This window comes from Pezoporus occidentalis, unplaced genomic scaffold, assembly GCF_034315485.1.
Source record: "Pezoporus occidentalis ecotype Australia unplaced genomic scaffold, CSIRO_AGI_Poc_V1 ctg99, whole genome shotgun sequence".
NCBI lineage: Eukaryota > Metazoa > Chordata > Aves > Psittaciformes > Psittacidae > Pezoporus > Pezoporus occidentalis.
In genome coordinates, this window is record NW_026916358.1 from 2,468,073 (window position 1) to 2,493,596 (window position 25,524).

Genomic DNA, 25,524 nt, shown 5'->3' on the forward strand with positions numbered 1-25,524 from the left:
GTTTGTGCGACACCGGAAGCGGCGCTCTCGCCGGCGGATCCCAGCCCGCCGATATCGCGGCTCGGGGCGCCGCCCGCCTGGCCGCTGGCTCTGGACCGCACCGCCTCGAAACGGCGGGCCCGGCTCCCGGTGTTGTGGCGGCGCCTGGCGCTGGCAGGTGCTGCGGGAGGGAGAGCGGGAGGAGCGACTGTCGTCTGCTGGGGTGGAGGCAGGCGTACTGGGGGCCGCGGGACGCCGGGCCTGGCTTGCGCCCCCAGGTCAGGCTGCGGGTGTGTGAGGGGACGGGGTGAAGCGCAGCACGTCCTCCCGGGAATAGCGTGGCCCAGTATCTCGGGTCTGCGGAGCCATGTTCACGGGTTAATTAGCGCTTGCTAACTACACAGCGTGTAGGAGTACGTGTGCGTAAGGGAGCGATGCAGAGGTAAAGAAGGCGGTGTGCTGGTTTGCAGGGCAGCAGCAAACAGAACGTGACTGCAAAGCAAGACTTTACCTAATGCAAGTGGGGGAGAGTTGCTTTCTGCTTTTTATCAGAAAAGAGTGTGCAGGGTTACTGGTGCACTTAAGAAAACAATATCTAGTAGACTAGTAATCTGCTTGGCTGTTGATTAGCTTTTGATAACAAGCAACCCATGATCTTGTTTTCTGGAGCTCAAAAGTAGCATAGTGACTTCCATTTGTAACTGTGGAGTAGGCTTTTGCACTTTCAAAAAACAGCATGTTCTGCAGAACCTGTTTCTTTGCATGTGTGCAGGCCCTGAACTCTTACAAATGACAAAAAAAACAATAAAAAAATCACGTACAGGTTATGTATATTGACGTTGGTGACTTTTAAAAGCCTTTTTCACGGCTTTTTTCTAGCATGAATGTTTTAGTTTCTTTGCTACAGATTTATGTAGTACTATGGGGTTTTTTGTTCTTTCTGCTCATGGATTGCATGTCTATTTTGATTTCTTTTATACTCTTAGTTTTCATCTTTCTTTGTTATGTTTTTGGGAGGTTTTTACTGCATTTTGGTCAAGAGCAGAATTCTGTAGTTCTCCCAATGGCATACATTAACATTTTTACCTTGGGCTACAGGAATGTTAAGTTGTTGACAGCTTTAGGTATGAAAGCTGCCTAACCTCTCTAGTTTATCACTTGAGGCTACACGCAAGGTCTTAGAAATGGTTGGGTTTTTTTTGGCGATCAACTATTGGGCAGCCCTTTTTAACTTAATACACTGTGTTTCTTTTGATAATGGTGGAGGATATCAGGACTGTGTTCCCAGGGACTTGCGTTATCGTTTTACCTGAGGCTATTTCTCTAATACTTCCTAGGTTTGTTTGGTTTTTTTTTCTGTTGAAGGTCAGAACGCTGATATACACCCCAGATGAGGATGTGGTTTGAAAATGTCGTGGAAGACTGAAATAAAGTCTTTTAATTTCTGAAAAATAAAATGTGACGCTTTTGGCATAAAAGATTGCTACTACCTCTTGATAACATGGTTTGCTTCTGGCTGTATTCTTAGCTTGATTTAATCTTATTTAGTAGTTTCTTGTGATTTGTGTACCTTACCTTTTCTCACTCAGTCCTAGAAAATTTTGCCATGGTTTCCAGTGTTCTTTTGCAAAGGCAGAGGGAGTTTTCAGATAATAATTCAGATAATAATTTGAAACTAAATTAATTTTAACTATATTTAGTTTCAGGATGTTCATAACAGCATTTTGTTGATTTTGGTGTCTCTTTTGGTCTGCAGAAATTTTGCTTGATGTTTTATATCTCCATCTTACTTGTGGACTGGAAGTAATTGTGCATGTTATTTCTTAAATCCATTCAAGATATTTAGTATTGTGTTTTCCCCAGGGTTGGATAAGTTGTTGTTTCAGACCAGTCACGACAAATTAGAAGGTGATTAAACAAGGCCAGCAATTTCTCATCTGCTCTTCTTTGGAGTGTTGAGCACAGCTGTCTGCTGATCTCTTATAAAAATAACACAAGTCTGGAGTACAGTAAAATTACACTGGCTGGTTTTAAAACACTATTAATTGCTTCATAAATTGCATCTGTCCCTTGGCAGGGCTTGATTGCAAAAGAGTGGGTATAGTTTGTAGAATGAATATTAGAAGTGCTGCCTAGCACTTAAAAGCAGACTTCTGGAATGGTTGTGATAGTAGAGAACAGAACAACTCTTAATTTCTGTGACATTGAATCCCAAGCTTAATGAATGTTTTATGGACCATGCTTCCAAATTTGTTGTATGAGTGTGCTTTAGAATTGTTGCTTGTAAAGCACATTTACATTTATAAAGTCTGATACAGAGAATATGTAAGTGGCAGACGCTTTGCAGCTATTATAAAAAAAAAAAACAACCACGAGCCAACAAATTCTAATACTATTCTAGTGGCTTGGAAGTTACATATTTCTGATTGCTGAAGAGTAAGGAATGTAAACTGTATGTGCTAAAATGTCTATGATAAATATATCATTTGACTCATATGCTAAGAGACTAGGTCCTAATAGGCCTAAATTGAGGCCTAACATGAGATGTTAACTCATCATGCTGAATACCTTGTGGCTTCTCTAGAAATCTGAGAGCTGAAGCTTGTATATTTTCATGTATAAGTGATAGAAGACTGTGCATGACAGGTTTATAAATCTTTTAAGTACTGCCAGGAAGCACTTGTAGTGCCAGAGTGTCAAAGAGAGACAATAATATACTGGTTACATGTGGAGAAAGCATCACTTCAGAATAGCTGGGTGTTGTTCTGAATCTGTCTCAGGATAGACTCGAAGTGAAACATTACAATTTGATTAATTTCCGTTGTTATTAATGTGCTCATTCTGGCTTGTGTAATCAGGTTGGAAATAGAGTATAGACTATTGAAAATTGCAACAGTGAAGTTTTTGTATTGGTGTTTAAATTGCTGCCTCTGATATTTGATGTGTGTGGAGATAAATAGTGGGTTTTTTTTCTCTTTAATCAGATCACCCAGAAGACACAATGAGTGTTAAAGCTTTCAAGCTCGTTTCTGCTGTCGAGCGGGAGATGTTAATGGGAGACAAAAATTACATCAACATCGAATGCATTGAGTGTTGCGGAAAGAACCTCTACATTGGAACCAATGACTGCTTTATCTATCACTTTCTATTGGATGAAAAGATGTCAACAGCTGGAAAAATAACTTTTGCTGCCACCAAGCAACTACATAAATACCTCGGCTTGAAGAAGCCTGTGAGTGAGTTGAAAGCAGCCTCTGCCCTCACCAGGCTTCTTGTGCTTTGCGACAATACAATAACACTAGTTAACATGATGAACCTGGAACCTGTCCCCACTGGCGCTCGAATCAAAGGAGCTGTGACGTTCACATTAAATGAAAACCCTGTGAGTGGGGATCCTTTCTGTGTCGAAGTCTGCATTATCTCAGTCAAGCGACGGACCATCCAAATGTTCATGGTGTTTGAAGACAGAGTCCAGATAGTGAAGGAAGTGTTTACTCCAGAGCAACCCTGTGCTGTGGCTGTAGATGGTTATTACTTGTGTCTTGCGCTTACTACACAGTATATAATTTTGAATTATAATACTGGAGTCTCCCAGGATCTATTTCCTTATTGCAGTGATGAGAAACGGCCAATTGTGAAAAGGATAGGCAGACAAGAGTTTCTGTTGGCTGGCCCCGGAGGCCTAGGTGAGACTAAGGATTGTCACTTTTTTTCCCAATTTTTTGTCTTTTCTCTCTTAGTTTCTCTCAATTTGCAAAGCAAAGCTTAACTAATTGTGTTGTGCATGATAATGATGATTTTTTTTTTTTTTCCACAGGTCTGTACTGGAACATTAAGATCAGTAGGTAGATAGTAAATCTTGGATACTAAGTATTATTATTACCCCCCTGCTTTTTTAAGGCACAAAAAACTGGTTACTTGTATTTTAATTGTGTCTGTAGAAAGCTTCATTTCTACATAGGTGACTAATAGTAGTAGTATCTTGCAGCCCAATGTAAAAAAAATTGGTTGGTACCAAGTGGTACTTCAGAGCCTGATAGCCTTTCTGCAATGACTGGCTACACTGGGTTTGAGGAGCCCCATGTTGCTATAAAATCATTAAATTAGTGTAGATGAATTAATTTTTTCTTCAGTTGCTGTTCAGAGGAGTTCATAGGAAGTCCATTTAATAGATTGTAACAGTTTCACAAATAGATATGTCATGCTACAGTGCTAGTAGAAATGTCAGTGGAAGTAGACTGTATCCTAACTCCCGTAGACCTAAACTCTGTCCCAACTGTAGATTTTGGCAGATACTACCCAGGTTTTATGCTCCCATCTGCTTAATTTTTTTATAGTACTTGTCAGCTATGTATTACAGAAGGTGATAGTTTAATATTGCAAAATGCAGAATAATGCTCTTCTCTAATAGATAGATGATAGACTACTGCTGCTGTGATCTGTCTAAATAAACAATATGCTGTGAGCTCAGTAATCTTGAGCTTCTTTTGGGAAAAGCTGTAATACCCCAGAGCTGACAGACCACAGGCAGAATGCTTTCATGCTGTTTGCCATGACTCTCCAGGTAGGAGATGCAGTTTATGTATCTGCTCTGATACATTAGGAATAGTATGTGGCACAAAGATCACAACTATTTAAGCCCTTAATTCGGGGATCTGCATGGGTTTAGGCTTTTTGATATAAATTCTAAAGAAAAGTAAGAGTGTAATATAAATAAGTGGTTGGAGTTTTGTCTTGTGACTAGAATATGAGATGTACATCAACTCACCAGTGTGTTTTTCTCTGAAGAATCGGAGACTTATTAGAACATCAGTTTATGCAAATTAAAGATATTCCAAGATTAACTTGAGGATTTTTTTCAGTTGTGGGGCTTTTCTAAGTGATCTTGACTGCCCTCCTCATATTAAAACTGTTAGTTGCTTTAAATGTGGACATATATTTGTGGAAATTAACTATTTTAGTAGTGCTGTGAAATTTATAATCTTAATTGACTGTCTAAAAGTACTCTTTTTTGACATGTTTCTAAGGAGATCCTATTCCTACTTCCATTTGTATTTATCTTTTTAGGAATGTCAAACCAGGTTCTGGTCAAGTGGTTAGTTTCTTTTTTGATTTAAGAAGAATAGGTATACTTTCAAAAATGTAAATGTGTTTAGTTAGAAAGCAGAATTTTATTTAGTCTGACTTTTACTTTAATCTGATGTCCTGGAATAGGGCTATACAGTAAGACCTCTAGTCTCAAAATCCAACATGCCTGTGTAAGTAGATTGTCCTGGGGTTAGAATGTCAGGTGTGTGATATCTTAAACAAATGCACTTCTGCAGCTCTAAACAGGCTATAAATTTCCCCTTTTCTCTAGCTCAGAAACCTTACAAAGACTTCTTGCTATGGATTGTATGTTTTTTTTCCTTGCCTAATTTGGCTTGTGGGTTTGTGGGGGGTTTTTCAATCAGCTGTTCTTTATTCCCTCCCCATCTTTCAGTTTTTCCTCAGTAAAATTCTTAGTGTCTTTAACACTTCCCTCTTTGAAGTTGTGAAGATGGTTGAGCATCTTTATAGTATATAAGCATTGTGTGTCTTGGCATTTGAGGTAGGGCTCTGCTGTAAAGTGAATTTGCTTGAAAACGTTTGATGTAAATCTTTGATTCTAATTTTGGTTTGCTTTTGTACATTTTGTTGCTTAAGGCATGTTTATTTGGCACTTGGTAGAACACCTATGCTAAATTCAACCTCTTTTACTGAGGTGGGTGTATTCTGCATTAATATATTTGCTTTTACAGTGTTTGAAGTGGCATTTATTTACATTAATCTGCTTTTGAGTTAAGACTGGAATTTAGAATGCAGAAAGCAATTGCTTAAAAAGGTAATCATAAAGTAAAACATCTCTTGAGTTTCTTGGGTATGTAGCCTTTTTCCTTACCTGGACTGCATTTAAAACTGATGGTTAGAATTGTTCATAGCTGATCCATAGACTTAGCCTTTTGGTACTTGGTTTTCTCGACTTGGAGATAGTATATAGTTCAGTCTTTCCAAGGGACGAGGAACTTAATTTTTGATGCATCTTCATTCAGTCCTGTAATTCATTGAGATTTGAAAATGAGTTATTTCTGATGATGTATGAAACTGTGCTTACCAAAATTCAGTTTTTCATTTTATGAAGCTTTTGTTGCATGTTTCTGATCAGATTTCTTGCCATGTGGAGGCTTCAAGTTTTTAAAATTTCAAGCAGTTCTTGCATGTTTGCACAGGGCATGCTTCCTAGCACCAGCTGGAGCAACTGTCCTAAAATGTCAGAGGCCTCAACTCAGACCAGTCTCCCACAGGAGGGTGCAGCTCTTCAGAGCTTGAACTGAAGGGAGCACTTGGTGCCTCTTGCTGAGACTCTGACACAGGAAATTTTTTTGTCCTTGCCTGCAGGAGGTGTGTGCTTGGTTAAGGATTTCTGTTTCCAAGTAAAAGAGATGCAGGAGGACGTCAGCAGAGTACATGACACCAGGGATGACAAAAAGGAAACAGTCTTCTCCGAGACCCAGGCATGAGCCTGAACCCCAGCTGTACTGAGGAAAGGACAGGCTTTTGTTTCTGTGTGTTCCATGGTGGCAAAGGTTAGAAACTTGTGAATTCCCATAAAGGGAAGAACTCTCCTTCTCTGCCTGCAGATCTGCATCTATAAAATATGTTCAGTGCTCAGAGGCAGATGGGAAGCAGGAAGCTCTGTCCAACAAATCCTCTGAGCCTGTACAATGCAGTAGCACCAGGAGGAATTAGCAAGTAATAGTGGGAGACTCCCTGATACTGGAGATGAGGTTTTTCTCATCAGGCCTGCTGGAGAGGAAGAACAGCTTGAGGAGGAGTGTGCGGACCGTGCAGGTCATTGAATGATTGCACAATTAGTGGTGATGAGGGATTTGGCTTTTATGGCTGTAGATTTAAGGAAGAGGTGGTATCTACCAGACCAAGTGAGGCAGAAGCATTTTTACCAACAGGCTGATCAACCTGGTGAGAAGGAGTTAAACTAGGAAACAGTGGTGGTAGGCCAAGTTGGCAGAGAGCAGGATGATGTGGATGAGAGTCTTTGTAATCAAGAGAGAGGGCTGAAGAGGCCCTGCTTCAGGCATATGCACATTAAGTCTACAAAACAGCGTAATGGTGAAAGCTCTCTTATATTTTCTGGGAAATCATCACATCTGTATGTTAACAGCTGAGCTGAGGGGTTACTCTTTACGTGAAAGCAGCGAGAGAGTGTGGTGGCATGCCTTGGGTCAAAGGAGGAGGCAACCCCTGAGAGTTCATGCAGGACAGCTAGAAGGCAAACATGGTGATGTTGTGGTGAGTGTCTGCTACAGACCACCTTGTCAGGAAGAAGATGTAGGTAAGTCCTTCTTCAGATAGCAGGAAGAAACCCATGTTTGTAGGCCTTAGTTCTTAGGGAACACTTGAACTGTTCCAGTACCTGATAAAGGGACAGCACAGCAGGCCACAAGCAGTCCGGGAGATTTCTGGAGTATATTAATGGTGATTGAGGAGTTGATGAGGGGATGTGCTCTGTTGAACCTAGCTAGAAATGTGAAGGTCAGGTGAGCAGCCTTGGTACAGTGTCCATGAGATGGTAAAATTCAGGGTCCTGAGAGAAGGGAAAAAGACTACAAGCCTGGACTGCAGAAAAGCAGACTTTGGTTTGTTCAGGGACCTGCTTTAAAGAATTCCATGTGATATGGTCCTGGAGAGAAGGACTACCTCCTCCAAGTTCAAGAGTGGTCCATCCTAATAAGCCGGAAAACAAGCAAAAGTGGCAGGAAGTCTGCATTAATGAACAAGCAGCTCTTGCCCAAATTCAAATATAACAAAAGAAGCAAGCGAAAGCAGGGCCTAGGTGATCTGGGAGCAATACAAACGCTGTCCAAGCATGTGAGGATAGGGTTAGGGAGACCAGTGTCCATCTGGCATTGACTTTCAGCACCTTGAAGTGCAACAAAAAGCTTCCAGAAACATATCAGCAGCAAAGGAAGGCCACTGATACCCACTGCTGAATGGGGTGGGAGACCTGGTGCCAAAAGACATGGAAATGGCTGAGGTGCTTAGTGCCACCTTTACCTCATTGATTATTGGTATGGCCTTCCTTCAGGAATCCTCAGCTAGCCCCTAGGACCGGGGGAAAACATGAAGCAACAGAAACCTGCCCCCAGTAGAGAAGGATTGGGTTATGGATCATTTAAATAAACTGGACGGACAAATCCATAGGACCTGATGGGATGCACCCATGAATGCTCAGAGTTTGTGGTCAGTGTCACTGTGAGGCCACTCTCTATCTTTGAAAGATCATGATGATCAGGGAACATTCTTTAGGACTGGAAGAAAACAAATGTACTCAGTCCTGTCTTAAATGAGCAAAAGAGGATCCATGGATGGAGGAGAGAGGGGGTGTAAAGAAGACAGATCAAGACTCTGGGTAGTGGTATTGTGGTATCTCATCAGTGAAAGGATGTGAAGCAGTCTGTACAAATTGAAATACAGGAAATTCTACATAAACACAAGAAAACAAATTTCTCATTGTGATGATGGTCAAACCAGGAAATGGGTCTCGGAGAGGATGTGCAGTCTCTGTACTTGGAGATACTCAAAAGCTGACTGGGTGAGTTCTTCAGCAAACTGTCCTAGTTAACCCTGCTTTTAGGGAAGTTGGCCTAGACCGTCTCCACAGGTCCCTTCCTGCTTCAAATATTCCTTAACTTTAATAAGTAAAAAATAAAATTTTAAATGCCTAATTTTAGTTTATTCCTTCTGCTTTTCCAGAATAAACTCCTCAGTGGTGCATGGTTTGAGCAGTTGTATAGTGATTGAGTAGAATACAAATGGAGTTGGAGAACTGAGCCTTATAACTTAGGACAAACACACAGATACTAAGGAGGGCGATTCATAGATGGTTATGCAGTGCCTTTCTTGTAGCTGGTGACACTGCATAAAGCAATAGGGTAGTCAACAATAAGCAGCATGTTCCCTTCTTGTTTTCAGCCACTGGTAGTGTTCCTAATGCTGTCAACTTTTATAATAAGTGAAAGCTTTCATATTCCTTTTTAACCAAGTAGTAATAAAGATGTGTTATTTCATTTTTTACAGATATTTTCATGAAGAATCTTTCTGTTTTAAAGCAAGCAAATAAATAAAATCTGTAGTCTATTGTACAAAGTCCAGAGTAACCTGATAAAAGTTGGCCCTGCTTTAAGGGAGGGAATAAGACTGAACTGAATGTCCTTCAGAAACCTCTTCTGACTTAAATTCTTCTATGATTCTGTAAATTTCTAGATATCTTGATGCTGAAAATAATGTAGCTGTCTTTTGGATAACTCTTGTAACCTTTGGATAGTATATGCATTTTTAATACAGAAATGATTACTGGCTTGATCTATTTAATCAAATGCATTCTTGTGCTGTAAAAAGGCCATTGCTTCTGACTGTATTTGTCAAGTATATTGTTATCCTTAGGTGAGAACTGGGTGAAGAGAGAAAATGCATCATTCTGCCACAGAAACACTAGCTATTGGGGGCAGAGGAATGTAGAGCGATGTTAACTTGGAAAAATACTGTGCATTGCTTTGCATACCCTTTCACTTCTGTAATGGATTTTTTCGTATTACCTGAAAAAAAGCTCTGTCATTTAAAAAAAAAAAAAGAGAAAAAGGTGGTGTTAAAATCAGGATTTTATAAATTTTTTGAGAATGTCAGAGAAATAGAAAATTCTAAGAATTAATAAATATAATTAACTTTGAGTTTACTGCTGGTTAGTTTGTGTTTAACTCAAATTTTCTTCCACTTTTTGAAATGGGATTATAGCACAGAATAACAACTGGAAAGCATTAAAAATGGATAGTGCAGTCTGTCTGGCATAAAATGCCATTTCTAATCCATAAGAATAGTGAAATCTGTTGAGTAAATTGGGAATTATATATTACAGCCAAACAAAAGTATTTTCTCTAAGGTGCTCTGAGTGAAAAGCTGATCATTACAGTGAGAACACAAACAGCGTTATTTGCTAATAGCTAGATGTGAAATTCTATTTGTCTGTTGCACCCTTAGTCAAGGGAAGGGGCTGATGATTTCAATGCTGCTATAAAGGATGCAGAAGCTTAGTCTCTATACTGTAGTTCTGTAAAAATCTACAGCCTTATGTTTTCTTTTTTTGTTGTTTTTAATTCCAAGACGGCCCTTCTGCCCAACTACCCATGCCTCATTATCCTCTGTTTGGAAGAGATTTTGCAAATTCAGTAACATAATCTTTTAATCTCCTCTGTCCTTTAGAGCTCAGGCTTATTCTACCAGCTGTCAAGTGGCTCATTCATGCCAAAGAAGAGTTTTCATGGCATGTCTTTTTAAGGAATATGTGTTCATGTTTAGAACAGAAGTTTACATCATGCCTCGGTGTGGCTCAGCTGACAAAGGGTTACTGAACTAGGCCCATAAACTTTGACTGGAGTTTTTCTTTTATTAATGTCTTGGAAAGAACTGGAGAATAGGACCAGTGGCCCATTGTCCAAAAGCAAGTCAAACTCTTATTAAGCCAGGAGAAGGAAGGAGGACAGAATAGACAGGAGGAAAGATAGTGGCAAAAAAAACCCACAAATTAACTGAAGATTTAATGTAGTTATTTTGAAGGCCGCATAGGAGGTATCATTGGGATATTAATGAAGTCTTTACTTTGCACTTGGCTTTTGGGACAAACCTTTACATGCAGCCTCTGTATTCTTTTCAAATGATTGAAAACACAGATGCCTCGCAGGAAGTGACTCAGAATTGACAAGTAAATGGTTGGCTGTCAACTAAAATGCTCTCTAGATATTTGACTCTACAAGGAACAAATATGCCTGTATTGCCAGATAGGTCAGGCAGTGCAGTTCTGAAGCTCTCACTAAGGCAGTATTGTTTGAATGCTGGGTCTGACTAAATACCAGTGTTTTGAAATGAATTCAAGCTACATGGCATAACTCTTATTAAAAAAAAAAATCTTGGAACTTAATTAACTTGAAAATTCTTGCTAGTTCTTTCAGTAATCCTCTCTTCAGTTCTTGGTGTTGTCTGTTTCTGTGGTGAAGGAAAAATTGAACTGAACTAACCAACAGGTCTGTGTGGTCCAAGCAGGTGTGATGTGCTGTCATCATGCCACCTGACACTGCATTTGTTCTTCTGAGACTTTATTTCTGTACCTTGGTACCCGTGCTTCATATTGGAAAGGCAACAGTCTTCAATCAGCACAATACTCAGGCTTTGTTTTTCCCTTTTTCTAGGCATGTTTGCAACTGTAGATGGCATTTCACAGCGTGCCCCTGTGCACTGGTCCGAGAATGTGATTGGAGCAGCTTTGTGCTTTCCTTACGTAGTTGCTCTCGATGATGAGTTCATTACAGTGCACAGCATGCTGGACCAGCAGCAAAAGCAAACCCTCCCTTTTAAAGAAGGTCACATTCTACAGGACTTTGAAGGTATTAAAAATGACTGGTCTTTGAATCAGTAGTTCTGGAACAACCACTGCTGTGGGCATAGGCACTTAGTTTGTGTTTTAAACACAGTATCTAGTAAGCACCTGTTAAAAATTAGTTGTTAAAACTTCTGTTGCACATGCTTTCCTGATTAGATTCCTGCAGATTATGATAGGAAAACTTTAGTCATCCAAAATTTCATGCTTCTAACAAAACTTATGCTCATTAAACGTGCTCTGATTGTCAAGTTAATTGTTGGGTAGGAGTCTGTGGGGTTAGAGCTTCTTCATGTAACTTGATTATCTCTTTCCAAGGAGCAATGTTAATTTATGAATCAACAATTGTGAGCTACAGGTATCTGTCCATTGGCTGCCCTGACAAAGGTCTAACCTAACTCCTAAAAGAGTTCTTCTGTACTCCTTTCTAAAATGCCCGTGTAAGAGGCTTAAAATGGGTCATTTCATAAAGAATTGTTAAAGAAAAAACAAACATTTCTTTTGATCTGTTCTTCAATTAAGGACTCTTAATACATTCCGTTTCTGTTTTTTTTTTTTCTAGGAGAGCTACAAGCTCTAGCACTATGAAATGTATGTTACTTGCTACCTTTGACATACAGCTTACAATTTTATAATGTAAGCCTGTGGAATATCTGGCAGTGAAAAGTCTCTGTGCTGTGGAATCTGGGCAGTAGCTTCAGCGGTAGTTTTTACAGCTTAGTTCATCATGAGAGATTATAGCCACTTTCATTTACTCAGAGTGGAATATCATCTGTAAATAAATAAATTTACCATTATCTCTGTATTTCTGAGGTGCAGTTTACAGGTAAACTATACTATCTGGTAAATATGATAGCAAGAGATGAGCTTTTGGAACTTTAGCACCATTCAGGTTTTTGTATCTTAGTAAATCTTAAAGGTTATTTCTGAAAGCAGGGGTGGGGAAGAGGGCTTCTGTCAAGAATGTAAACTGAATATGTCCATTTTCTCTGCCCAGGAAAGGTGATTGTTGGTACTAATAAGGGAGTGTATATCTTGGTGCCGCTACCTTTGGAAAAACAGATTCAGGATCTTCTAGCCAGCCACAGAGTGGAAGAAGCCCTTGTTCTAGCAAAAGGAGCTCGAAGGAATATTCCAAAAGAGAAATTTCAGGTCTGTCCTTCCTTTAATTTTCATGAAAACATAATTCTCATAGAGGGACCATGTATATGATGGTCAAGTGACCAGAGAAGGTGGAGGAGGAATTTACATAGAAGAGAAATCTAATACCTTTTATGGTTTCAGCCTGATGAAATAGACATGCTGCTGAATTGGGTAGTGCTTGTAAAGGCTATGACATTGGCAGAGTTTGGTGCAGTTTTGCTGGTGTTGTTTTTTTTTTTTTTTATGTGTGTAACTTGAAAACAATTTAGAACAAAACTGAAAAACTAGTAATAGAAAATCTCATGTGGTGCTTCCCTCATACTAAGTTCAGTTGTTGGAGCATTTTGTTACCATTGAAATAGTATCTGTTTTCAGTTTGTTTAGGAAGATATAAAGTTAGGAACGTAACTGCGGTGATTGTAGAACTGCAGTGGTTCAAAATGATTCAGTCTGTAAGGATTTTTTTATTTTTAATGTCAAGAAGATTCTCATTCCTTGTCATTTAAATTTTGGTCAAGCCCTTGAAAAGTAGTCATTAAATTAAATTTGTGTCAGCTTTCATTTTTATCCTTAACTTGTTTGGTGAATGAACAGCTGGGTAGGCTGCTGGAAGTAAAAAGTTTGGTGAGAAAGATGTTCCCATCCTTTTGCAAAGATACAGCTACCCGGAAGTACTGGAAGCTGAAAAGTATTTAGGCAAATGCAGAATTCAGTTTCCAGCATGTTTTGGTTTGCATCTTCACTTCCAACTTTTCATTTACATCTGTTTAAAGAAATAAATCTTGCTGTGAGGATAGAATGCATGTTCTAATCAGTGTCTTCTATGTATGATGACCTGTAATTCTCGCATTATTTTTTTTCCAGTTTATGTAGATTTAGTGTAGGAGATGTCTTTTTGTGTTTTACCACAGGTTGAACTGCAATTCATTATCTAAAATATGTGACGTAAAATCTCATTCCTCTTCAATTTGCTTGCGTTTAGGGTTTTTCTGTCTGATAATTTACTTTATGTTCATATGTGTCTTACGGGCACAACGTCCGTCTACCTTAAGTTACTGTTTCCAAGAATATTAAATGTTCTTGCTAACTTAATATACTTTTAAGGGTGTTCAATTGCTTTGAGTCAGTGCAACAGCTGAAAAACAGAAAACATAGTACTTGCAAGCAAAATAGTAGCCTGTTCTAGTCTGTATTTGTAAACTGAGATTAACCAGTTTAAATTGAGTCTCCCACTGACTCATATTAAATTGACTCAACTTGGCTTAATTGTTGAAATATTAGTCCAATTTTTCAGAGCTTATCTAGTTGAAAGTGACACGTTGAGCTTGCCTCTGATACTTAATGCTGTCATTACAGGTTAGTTACAAGCACATCAGACTTTTATTTACTGTAGTCTCACATAGTATAAATCCGATGGAGTTCAGCCCAATTACATGCCATACATGTGTCTTTTGCAACATTTCTTTAGTATGCTTTCACTGATCACATAGTCACTTCTTTCTAACTCCTGTCTAAGAGAGACTCTGGAACAACCTGGGTTTTCTTTTTTTTGCAGTTCAATACTGCATTATCATTGCATGCATGCACATGGGGCTTGCTCCTTCTCTTTATATCAGCATAAATATATAGATATATTTGGTGGTAATGCAGAATGATAGTGGGACTGAAACAGTGAAGTATTGTACTCTCAGAATTGTTTGTACAGCCAACATTTAGTTACTGGAAAGAAGCAGATCATGCAGTAGGACCTCTAATATGTTATTTAACCAGTGGTACCTGCAGACTGCAAATTTATCTCTGCAATATTAAATGAAAATTACTTTGAGCATCAGGAATTACTGCTAGGTAAAAAAAAGGCTAAGCAAAAGTGTTGCAAGGAGATGGCTTTGCTGGATATCATTTTTGGCAGAAGAATACAAAGGCTTTTCTACCATGCTACCATGAACTGACTGAATACTGCTTATTAATTTTTCAGGACAGCTGAAGTTTGCAGAAATCATGGTTGATGGTAGTGAAGACCTTGGTTAGATTGACACACATCTTGCATAGGTATCTTTTTTTTTTTCCCTTATTTCTTTTTAGTTTCAAAAAACATTAACAGCACCCGAAAGTGACCAGAAGACAAAGTGTCTTTCTAGAAAATTTTTTTGGCAATCTAATTGGCAATTCTGACCTTTTTAGTTGTTTTTTTTTCTAGCAGTTGAAAGGCTAGAAAGGCTTCACTATAGCTATTATAGCTTCAGTAGTCATCTTCCTGTTCTCTAGTGCTTTTTCAGATACAAATTAATATAAATCTTATTTAATGGTTTTGTAGCTATTTTTTTTAATGTGAATTCAGTCAACAATATAGATTTTTCATAAAGCACTTCAAGTCCTATGGTGGTTCTTCAAAAATATTAGGTGAATAAACAATGTGTTGAATTTTCACTGGGTGTAACTTAGTAGTTTTAAAAAATAAGCCTATTGAGCTATTCTGGCAAACAAGTGTGGGATAACTCAGGATGTTTTTTCTTTCGTGAACAACAGTTAACTGTGTGTGGTTGGCATATAGGTTTAGCCCATTTTTAAAAACCTCAGAGAGAATATTGACTTTTTCACAAGCAGTCTGGTCTGTTACTTCCACAGTCTTTACCACAGGACATCTTAATGTCTAGTGTTTATCTTGTTGGCTAAAAATGAACCTCTTTACTCCCTATCCCATCAGTGCATCTTTAAAATGTTGAGAAAGTGTCTATGAACATTACAGTGGGTTTGTTGTTGTTGTGTGGCTTTAAGGGATTCATGAAGATATGGCAACATTTAAATGCAGATGAATGCCACTTAATCAGTTCAAATTTAAAACATTCATTGGGCTTATAGTATCAACAAGCTCTTTTTATCTTCTAGCTGCTGTACAAACTAAGCTCTACAATTAAAGCATTATTTACAGTGTGTTAGATCAATTCAAACTTCATTCCAATGTCGTAATTTACTAAATATGTAAATATTAGTGGTCCTAATTGCAGAGTTAAAAAACAAAATAAAGTTTCTACTTTGGTAGTGGTTAACAAGGTGAGAAATATTTGTACTTCAACCCTCCCTGGGCTGAAAGGGAAAATCTGATGCCAGGTTTTGAAGTTCTTTTGGTGCCATAAGATACAGATAGTTGCAGACTGAAATCCTTTACCATCATCCTTAAGAATGTGACCAGACAGGTGTTCATCCATTCACAGATTACTGTTTACTGATGTAATAACACAGTCGTATAGCCGAAGTATTTTGGATACTTTGTTAATTAATCACCTGAGGTAGTTTTACTTTATAACTGTAATTAAATTCCCTTTTAGCTTTAGTACACTTGGATGTAAGGGATAGTAACATTAATATAAAGATGTCTTTAGTGTTATTCATTTATTTTTATATTATGTTTGTCTGAAAGGGTGTGCCAGGTAACTTTTCCCAGTTTCGCCTTCACTCCCCCACACTGGGGGACAAGAAAAGTCCCACAGCCTTACAAATCAGTAGGTTTTAATGGCTTGCTAATGGTCAATATTAAGTATTTCCTTAAGACAAACTGCTGGTAAAGGATAGTAAAACATGCACAAACTAAGTGGGTTTAAGGCAAGCTTTTTCTTTTGGTAAATCCATAATCTTTAATCAAGGTGAAAAATTGCCAATTAGAGTATCAGTTTACCCTGCCTGAGACTGTTCAGCAATGCCTGCCTGGAATGCATTGCTAATTTATTGCAGTTCTCTGGGTGTTTGAAAAGGGGGTCTGTTTCTAGTAACAGAATTCATGTATGCTGTTAAACATTAGAAAGCTGTATACTCATGAGAAAGTTGAAGGGGAAAACTGAAGCATGTGAAGGGAGCTAGGTGTATTTGCAAAGTACCAGTGTTGTCACAAATAGTGGATACTTTGCAGAGCACACTTCGGGTTCCTTGCTTTTAGTAGTTCTACTTTGCCACTGGAAATATTCTGGGTATGAGGGTTTCATTTAACTAATGGACCATTCAGACTAAATAAATACCTAGCGTTTAAAGTAGTTTTGTGAACTTCTTGTAAACTTTTTTCCGTCTAGTCATGACCTTAACAGTAAAACTTCATAAGAGAGTTTTTTGTATGTTTTACTTGAGCTCCTCTTTTTAACCTTATTTTTATGTACATTGCATAACGTACTGCACGTTGGAGAAGTTGAACTTACCTGGAAATATTTTTACTTAAAAAAAGAGGAAAAATCAAAAGTAAGAAAGTCAGAAATATGGTGATCAGCTGGGGATGAGACTATGAGAGTCACTAGCAAGGCTGTGATTCAGCTGCTGCTGAAATGAGATGGGAAGGAAGTTGGCTCTCTGTTGTCAAGAGGGACCATCTTTCAGTTAACTTTTTTTTTGTGCCTGCTGAATCGTGGGGACCTTAAGGATGACTATTGGCTTCAGTGTTTGCAAATGCAACAAGCCAAAACTTGAGGCAAGTCAATCTGGTGTCAAATAAGTGATTATTTGAATAAGAAAACTTGAACTTGTAATTTGTTGACTTTGCTTTTAGTAAGAGCTTGGTATCAGTGTTGTGTTCACACTTGTGTATGAAATTGAGTCTGGGCAGCAGATTCAGCATATTCAGGTACATACAATTTAAAATGTAGAGGATCAAGGTTTTATTTTGCATGTAACTTGACAGGTGTGGTTGAAGATTGTCTGTTCAGTGGTTTTGGCAGGTAGTTTTTGAAGTAGTGACTAGCACTACATAAATAACTCATTACAAAAATAATAAACCTTTTCCCTCTCCCTTCTTTTTCATAGGTAATGTACAAACGAATCCTGCAGCAAGCAGGTTTTATACAGTTTGCACAGCTTCAGTTCCTTGAAGCAAAAGAACTCTTCAGGTAATTGTTTGACAAGAAATTTATTTATCTTCTTTAAATAAGGAGTTAATGTTCTTAGGTTTAAAAATTTAGTTGCTTGAATGTTTTATGATGCAGTTGTGGGTTCACTGTGATAAAATGGATTTTTTTAGGCGTAAGAACAGAGTAACATTGTGTCAGTTTTATAACTGAAGAGTTAATGCAACTTTTATTTTTTTGGGGGGGGGGTATACTAACATACAGTAGCAAAGTTTTTTTACTTTATGCCCATGAAGTTCAAGGCTTTATTATTGAGCCTCTGCTGTGATTTACAGCATGAACATTGATTGGTTCTTTTTTTTTTTTTTTCCCTTTAGGAAAAGAAATCTAAATATTAAATATTGGCTGCAATTTAAATATTATTGACAGAGTTACTTTTTTTTTCTTTTTTTTTGAGGATGCTGATACTGAATTTAATACTTGTTCTGCTAGGCCTTTTCCATTTGCTCTTGACGTGTGTACTAACCCTCCTGATTTAGCTGTTTCAGCAGTCACTTTATTTACAAATTGACCTTGGTTCTCCACTTTCATTCAAAAAATGGTGCTCAATTATCTTTATTTTACCTGATAATTTCATTTTTGCTAGCTGTGCCCCATTCTGTGATAGGGTGCTGTGCAGAGTTAGTGTAATCCATGCCGACCACATGAAATAACTCTCCTTGTTACCTGCTGAAATTCATTTTAAATCAGTTTAGTCTATGGAATAGGATTAAGGCTAGATTATTTGCTGTACATTTTAAGTTTGTACAGTATAGGAAAAAGGTGTCCTTGAGTTTACGGAAATGTATCAGGGAAATTAAAGGTTTGAGAAATGTTACTATTGATGAGGCACTTTGCCATTTTTGCCTCCTGCTCACCAGGATAATGGGAGATGCTGGGCCTGAATGGGCAGTGTACACTGAGTGAAGATTAGGGAATGACAGGACGGGCATGAGCAGCATTTATTGGCAATCTGTTTTGGCCACAACCACTTTCTGCATCACCTTGTAATTTTTGGCAGTAGTGAGCAACTTGCCGTCTTCTTCCATTTTGTAATCTTCCGGACACTAGACTGAATCGCTGCTGTGTTGTGTATCTGAACTACAAGCTGAACATCGTTAGGAATCCTTTACAGCATTGCCATCAAGCCTTTCCATATGGATTTCCAGTGCACTTTTGTTCATTTTTCTCAGTGTGGCCAGCTTTGGTAAAATAGCTTGTCAAGGTTGTACTGGCTATAGTGTATCTTCCATCATAGGTGGCCAAACTCATTTTGCTCTGCAGCTGTCTTGACTATGGCTAACAAACGGTTTTTCCTATCACTTTATTCCACCCTGATTGGCAATAATTCCCTGTAGGGTCTAATCTGGGGGCCCCATCTGCTGCTAGCGGCTGAGGATCTTTTAAAAGCAGCGAAAGGGGGAAATGTATCCTGTATGGAGCTCCAGCTCCTTGTAGAAGGAGCCAAGATCAGTTATGCAGCCTCCATCCAACTAGCAGTCCATCTGACAAATGACCTTCAAGGAACAGAATTGTGAGAGGTTCTCTATAGAAAGAAGCATGCTTCACAAGAAAATGTTCTGTCCAGGCATGAATTTTGAAGCAGAGTCAGCATTCCAGAATGTTCCTTTCCTCTAATAGCTGCAGCTCCAAAACAGAGCAACTGTTCATGAATTGCTGAAGTCTTCTAGGGGGGGAGAAAGCAAATACAAGTTTTCTGTGCTTTTCTTCTGGCCAGCTGTACATAAACTATTCACAGTATTTTGGTGACTTTGAAAAACTCCTTATGGAATCAGAGTTTCCTGATATTCAGCCCTGGTGAATGCACCCAGTTCACGTAATATCTGGTTATGCCCTGATACACACTCAAACGATCTTGTTCGTTCTAGACTGACTGATGCTCAGACAAAAAACGGGAAAGATAATGGCAGTCTATGCAAACGCTTCTGCTTGTCTGCTGGTGTATTTCTTCATCTGCCTCCATGGTCAGATTCTCTATCACAAGCTTAGGCCATCTCCAAATACTAGACATCATAGGCAGTAAGGGAATTATTGTTTATACTTGAATTTCTGTGGATTTACCAAGATTCCTTGCTTCTGCATTAATTTTGAGTAGCCTGTTGATGTTCAGTGAATAATCTTGGAGGGAGGTAAAAAATAATCTTTCTTTAGGGTTGTTTTTCTACTGTAATATCTCTCATTAATATATTTTATCTGGTGGTCCTCAGGCCTTAAGCTTTCATAAGTAGTTGAACTAGCCAAAGGTGTAGTTAGATTACTGTAACAAGTTCGTATCGAAAGCCCAAATGGTCTTTGAACCATCAGGTCGTGCCACTAACAGAACTTGCTACTTCTTGGTTCTTCTTCCCCCTAAAACAAAAAAAGAAGTCCTCATCTACTTTTGAGTTCCATCATAATTAGACATGAACACTTTACTCTTGGTTAGAGGGTGGTCTTTCTAGTGTAGAGGTGGTTTTTAGGCAGTAGGAGCTCTGTGTAGGAATCAGAAAAGCTTACTATTTAAACCTCTTCTCACAGGAAGGCTTCCCATGTTCAGAACTTCTCTGTTGTGGTCCTCTGTTGCCTGTGTTGCTGTCCCCCATGCTTTGCAGTCCCTAGGTGCTGGAACAGGTTACTTGCTGCTTTAAAACCTGCTGTTGCTGTCTCCAAGAATTTAATTCTCTTGGTATAGATTTTTGTAGCCAAAGAACATTATTTATTTACTTTTTAAAAACTTGTAAGTAAGTGTTGCCATTGTAGTGCTTCCTACTAGTTGATATTTCCTGGGTGGTTTTGGCAAAAAGTGAACAACTCTGGGCATGTCCCACTGCTTTAATTAGTTTATAACAGCAGGGAAGGGGTGAGTCTGCATGTTAAGGTCATTCACACTTTATTGCCTGCAGAAATCTGCTGCTTCATCTGCTTCCATGGTTATAATTTGTTTGTTTTTTTTTTTTTTAATTCTTTCCAATTAAGGTTGTGAAGGGAAAATCATGTTGAGGTTGTTGATCACGGGATATATTCAAATTATTTTTTAAAAGTTATATTTGCAACAAGATAGTAACCAACCAGAAAACTGTTAGTTCATTTTGATTTTTTTCACAACAGTATCTCCTGCATTTCAGGAATGCTCATCTTTAAAGATGAATTCTGAATACTGACTGTGACAGTGAAATAAAATACAAATCCTGATTTCCTGCTGTTCTTCTAAAGCAAGGCCTGGGAAGAGGAGTCATTCTAGCTGAGAAAATTGGGCAGTTTTGCCATGTGTGGAAAAATCTTCTTATTTTACTCTTCTGCCACATGACAGAAAAATGCTTGAGAAATTTATCTAGGCTGAAAGAAAAATGTTTCATGTAACGTATCTGTTACAGTTTTCTCCTGAATAAAGTATAGATCCCCTTCACATCTGAAGTGGAAAAGCCAATCCATACTATTTGACATAGATGGATGCCCAAGACCAATGCCTGTACAGTAGGCTACTACTTACTGGTTAGGTGGATGCATAATAAGTATCCATGGTTCATTTTCAGAAACTCCTTAAGAAGTGAGACAGAAGAATTTGGTACATTTAAGGGTTGGGGAAAAGGTTTTCATCATGCAAAAAGGTGTTCTGAAAGCTTTAGTTTTCTACAGGAAGCTGATGTTCTCTACGGAATTACACTTGCACAGTCTTTGTGGCTTCCTTGAAAGGGTTCACTCCGCATTTTTTTCTTCCCTCCATCAGAAGACTAGCTCCCATAGTGTATGGATGAAGTCTAGGACAGTCCTAGGAACTGCACTAAGGCTGTTCAGCAGATTTTTGTATATGCCACAGAGACAGCTGTGGGATGCCAAAAGCAAAACACTGGCCCATGTCCTAATTCTCAGAGCTTTCAATGTCTAGTGGAGGAGAAACAATAATAAACAAGTTTGTATAGAAATAGAAAAAAGAAATCCAGATTTATTCTGAATATATTTTCTCCAGCATAGAAGGCACTAACTTTAGAAACTGACAGCCTGTTAGTGTCCTGACTCTAAGCATATGTGAGCACATATTCCCAGTATGTTATTTTTTTGTGCCTATGTATACTTTTTCTTTCTTTTTGCTTCATCTAGTTTGACACTGTAATTGCAGAAGCGGCCAGCTTGATGTCCGGGAGCTGATCTCTCTCTACCCCTTCCTGTTGCCTACTTCCTCTTCATTTATACGGTCTCATCCCCCTCTGCATGAGTATGCGGACCTAAACCAGCTGACACAAGGGGACCAGGAGAAGATGACAAAATGCAAACGGTTCCTCATGAGTTATTTGAATGAAGTCCGCAGCACTGAGGTGGCAAATGGCTACAAGGAAGATATTGACACAGCTTTACTCAAGCTATATGCAGAGGCAAATCATGAAAGCCTGCTGGATCTGCTAGTTTCGGAGAACTTTTGTCTTTTAACAGATAGTGCTGCCTGGCTGGAAAAACACAAAAAGTGAGTGGATTTTTTTGAGTATTGCACCTTTGACACCAGAGGGAATATTGTCTTAAATGCAGTTGGCTTCTAGAGTAGTGTGTTCAGATCCTTGTAATTTCTGTGCTTTCAGGTTCAAAAGATCAACTTGGTCTGACTTACCAGCATTTGAAATGCTGGTGAAAAGGTATGAATTGACAGTGTGAGGTAAAGGAAATGCATTCTGTCTTATGCTGCTAAATATAAAGTTCACCCTGAAAGTTTCTGTGTCTAACACAAACGTAAAGGACTGTTAGAAATTGGGGGGGGGGGGGGGGGGATATTTGTTTGCCCTTGTGGTGATATAAGAGTTGAATTGATGTGGTAGTGGTACTCGGACAGAATGAAGTGATGCCTTAAAGCATGCATTACCTTAGGTGGAAGCTGTTAACCAGCTAGCAGCTTTAAAATTGTAGTTGCTTATTCAGAGAAGGAGATCTTTTGAATTGCATACTTTCTCTGCTCCCACTGCTTCACCACAAGGAAGTTGTTTAAGATGACTACACATGACTTCAAATTGGAAATGCCAGCAGGTGGAGAATTGACTGTCATTAAGCAGGAAAGACTAGATAGTAAATGTGTGAAATACAAACTCCAGTCATAGGCAGTTTCTCTGTCTTTAAATTAAAGTTTCTTTAATCTTTTTGAACTGTGGTACAAGAGTAGCAACTACAGTGGTGAGGCAGAGTCTTTAATTGTTGTTAGATTTAAGGTAGTTTCATTTATTCCAGATGTTTTGTTAAATTCTGTTAGTACCTTTGGCTTGCATGGCAAACTTCTGGAAATATAAAGGGTAGAACATTGTTCCATGAGAACAGCTGGTACGGATGTTCGGCTGTTTTTTTTTTATTACAGTACACAAAACCTCTCTGTGTAATGGCACTGTACAAAGCTCTTCCTTGCCTTACTTGATTTCATGCTGCAGTAAAGAAACAATGCTTCTGTTAGTAAAATTTTTTTAAGTAAAAGCATCATAAAAAATTAATTTAATGACACCTTATTAATTATTGGAGGAATATTTATTATTTGGAACTGTGTTAAATCTGTATATAAAATTCAAAGAATGGCATGGAAGCCAGCTCTAATTTGATACAGTTTTTTAAGTTAGAACTATTAACTAGAAAGTGCCTTAGAGACAGGAGAAGACACTGCTACATTTCCAGGACAGAACTTCTCTCCTTTGATTCTGACAAAGAGCCTACAGACACTTGCTGCAGTGTAGACATGGCTGTGTTTATGTCACTGCAAGCAATTATTTGTTGTGTTCTGTCCTACTCAAGCCATAATGAAGTTGGTAGGAAAGATCTAGTGCTTTTAATATTTTTTTTTTTTCTTTATATGCAGGTATTTTGCACTTGGTCTCCTGTATCACTACAATGGTCAGGATGCTACAGCACTTCAGGTTAGAATAAAGCTTTTAGTGTCATCTGTAAAACATTCCAAAATGCCAGTTTACCTCCGAGATGATAAAAATCTGAGGTGCTAATTTATCTGGTTGAAAGGTAGCGATGTATATATATGAGAAATTTATGCTAAGACTTCCTTGAATAATTTAGTATGCTAGATGTGAAAAACCTGAAGATCTTAATGAAGATGACAGCTATTTAGATGCTTGTATGCTTTTGTTAAACTGTGCATACCACAACATATGTCTGTACTCCTAAAAGACTGACAGAAGCACTAAAATAATCAAAAGATCATGTAAAAAGGTGTTTGAGCGACTTGTGCAACATATCCTGTGCTGATTAGTCTGTATGCACACAGCAAAGCAGTATTGTAATCTTACTGGCAGCAGTGTTCCCTTATTTGATGATGGACAGTGAACGCATTCTGAAAGATCTGTGGGTTTCAGGAGGGTTATTAATCCTTTTCAGGACACCCCCATCTGGTGTCACTGAGACTCGCAGTGGTCTGTAAGCTACAAACAAAACATTTTTGTTTTTCCTGTATGGAAAACTTTATCCAGAAAAATGTATGTATTCTTGATCAATAAATAGCATGAATGTCTAGGACCATATCCAATACCTTAAGTAGTTCGCCTTACTGTGTGGCTTTTTGAGTACATTAATCACAGTAACACTGTCAAATGCATTCAAGTCAGTTCTGTAAGTAGTAATTTCCTGAGCAGAAAACTAGTAAGGATCTTCATGATGTGCAAGATACTTTTCTTTGTTTCAAGGAACAAGGTTTATTGCTGAACTGGTCCACTAGATGTGGCATCTTTTAATTCCAATTACAATGTATATAAAAACAGTCTCACAGGGTAGTTAAAGCTCTTGAGTCAAAATGAAAGGAGAGCACAATATCAGGTTTTCTTCTCAACTGTTTGTGTCATTTGCTTTTAATCTTGCATGCATAGAATGCATGAGAAGTATACCACTGGAGAAAATAACTTTTACCAAAAGATTTCTTTGTGGTTAGCGTACCTCCACAAAGTATTTGGTCAGTCATTTAGAATGAGAACCTACATGATACAGGGTCCAAATTAGTTGAATATGGCAGGTGCAAAACAAGCCTGTAATGGCAAAATTTCATGACCAGCGAGGACCTTTACAATTGGTGTTCCTAGGAGCTCCAATTCCACAGGTACCAGTAGATAATACTAAATTTTGTAGTAGCTTACTTAAATTTTGAGTTGGAAGAACTTGTACATGTTTTAATCACTTTAATCTGTGTGTGTTTTTGTTGCAGTTATGGGTGAAAATAGTTGATGGAGACATTGAAGACTCTACACGTTCAGATCTCTATGAATATATAGTAGACTTCCTTACATTCTGCTCAGACCAAGATCTAGTGTGGAAATACTTTGAATGGGTTTTACAGAAAAATGAAGAGGTTTGTAATTAGCGTACTTCTCACAGAATATCAGTATTTCTCTGCAGTGCTGTTTGGGTGTCCAGTAACATCGTTCCATCTTGATAGCTATTTGGACCATTTTTGTAGACTATTTAATGCCAGTTAGCTAGTGATCAACAGAAGAAAACTTACAGGTTTTTCAATTCTTTTAAGTCTCTCTCTTAACAATTGCTAGTGATAATTGCCTTTTTTTCTTGAAAACAAAGTTTAGGTGATTCTGTACAAAGACAGCTACAGCATGCCTCTACTATGCTCTTGTGAGACCTCACCTGGAGTATTGTGTACAGTTCTGGTGTCCTCACCATAAAAAGGACTTGGAACTGTTGGAACAAGTCCAGAGGAGGGCCACAAGGATGGTCAGGGGACTGGAGCATCTCCCGTATGAAGACAGGCTGAGAAAGTTGGGGCTGCTCAGCCTGGAGAAGAGAAGGCTGCGTGGAGACTTCATAGCAGCCTTCGAGTATCTGAAAGGGGCCTACAAGGTTGCTGGCTAGGGACTCTTCATTAGGGACTGTAGTGACAGGACAAAGGGGTAATGGGTTAAAACTTAAACAGGGGAAGTTTACACTCGATATGAGGAAGTTCTTTACTGTAGGGGTGGTGAGGCACTGGAATGGGTTGCCCGGGGAAGCTGCGAATGCACTATCCCTGGCAGTGTTCAAGGCCAGATTGGGCAGAGCCTTGGGTAATATGGTTTAGTGTGAGGTGTGTCTGCCCATGGCAGGGGGGTTGGAACTAGA

General features: G+C 38.6%; 1 protein-coding gene across 2 annotated transcripts in view; it reads left to right on the forward strand.

Moving 5' to 3' along the window:
- The first annotated feature begins 19 nt into the window (after positions 1-19).
- The window catches only part of TGFBRAP1 (transforming growth factor beta receptor associated protein 1), a 32,638-nt gene continuing 7,133 nt past the window's right edge, over positions 20-25,524 (forward strand). Inside the window, exons 1-8 of one of the 2 annotated variants that reach the window (XM_062606974.1) lie at positions 20-157; positions 2,964-3,665; positions 11,259-11,453; positions 12,444-12,598; positions 17,372-17,454; positions 21,569-21,910; positions 23,273-23,330; positions 24,620-24,763. In XM_062606974.1, the coding sequence (XP_062462958.1) occupies positions 2,981-3,665; positions 11,259-11,453; positions 12,444-12,598; positions 17,372-17,454; positions 21,569-21,910; positions 23,273-23,330; positions 24,620-24,763 (1,662 nt within the window). In that variant the 5' untranslated portion in view covers positions 20-157; positions 2,964-2,980. Of the gene's footprint in view, positions 158-200; positions 270-2,963; positions 3,666-11,258; positions 11,454-12,443; positions 12,599-17,371; positions 17,455-21,568; positions 21,911-23,272; positions 23,331-24,619; positions 24,764-25,524 lie in introns of those variants that run through there. The other variant, XM_062606975.1, reaches the window with a different exon arrangement.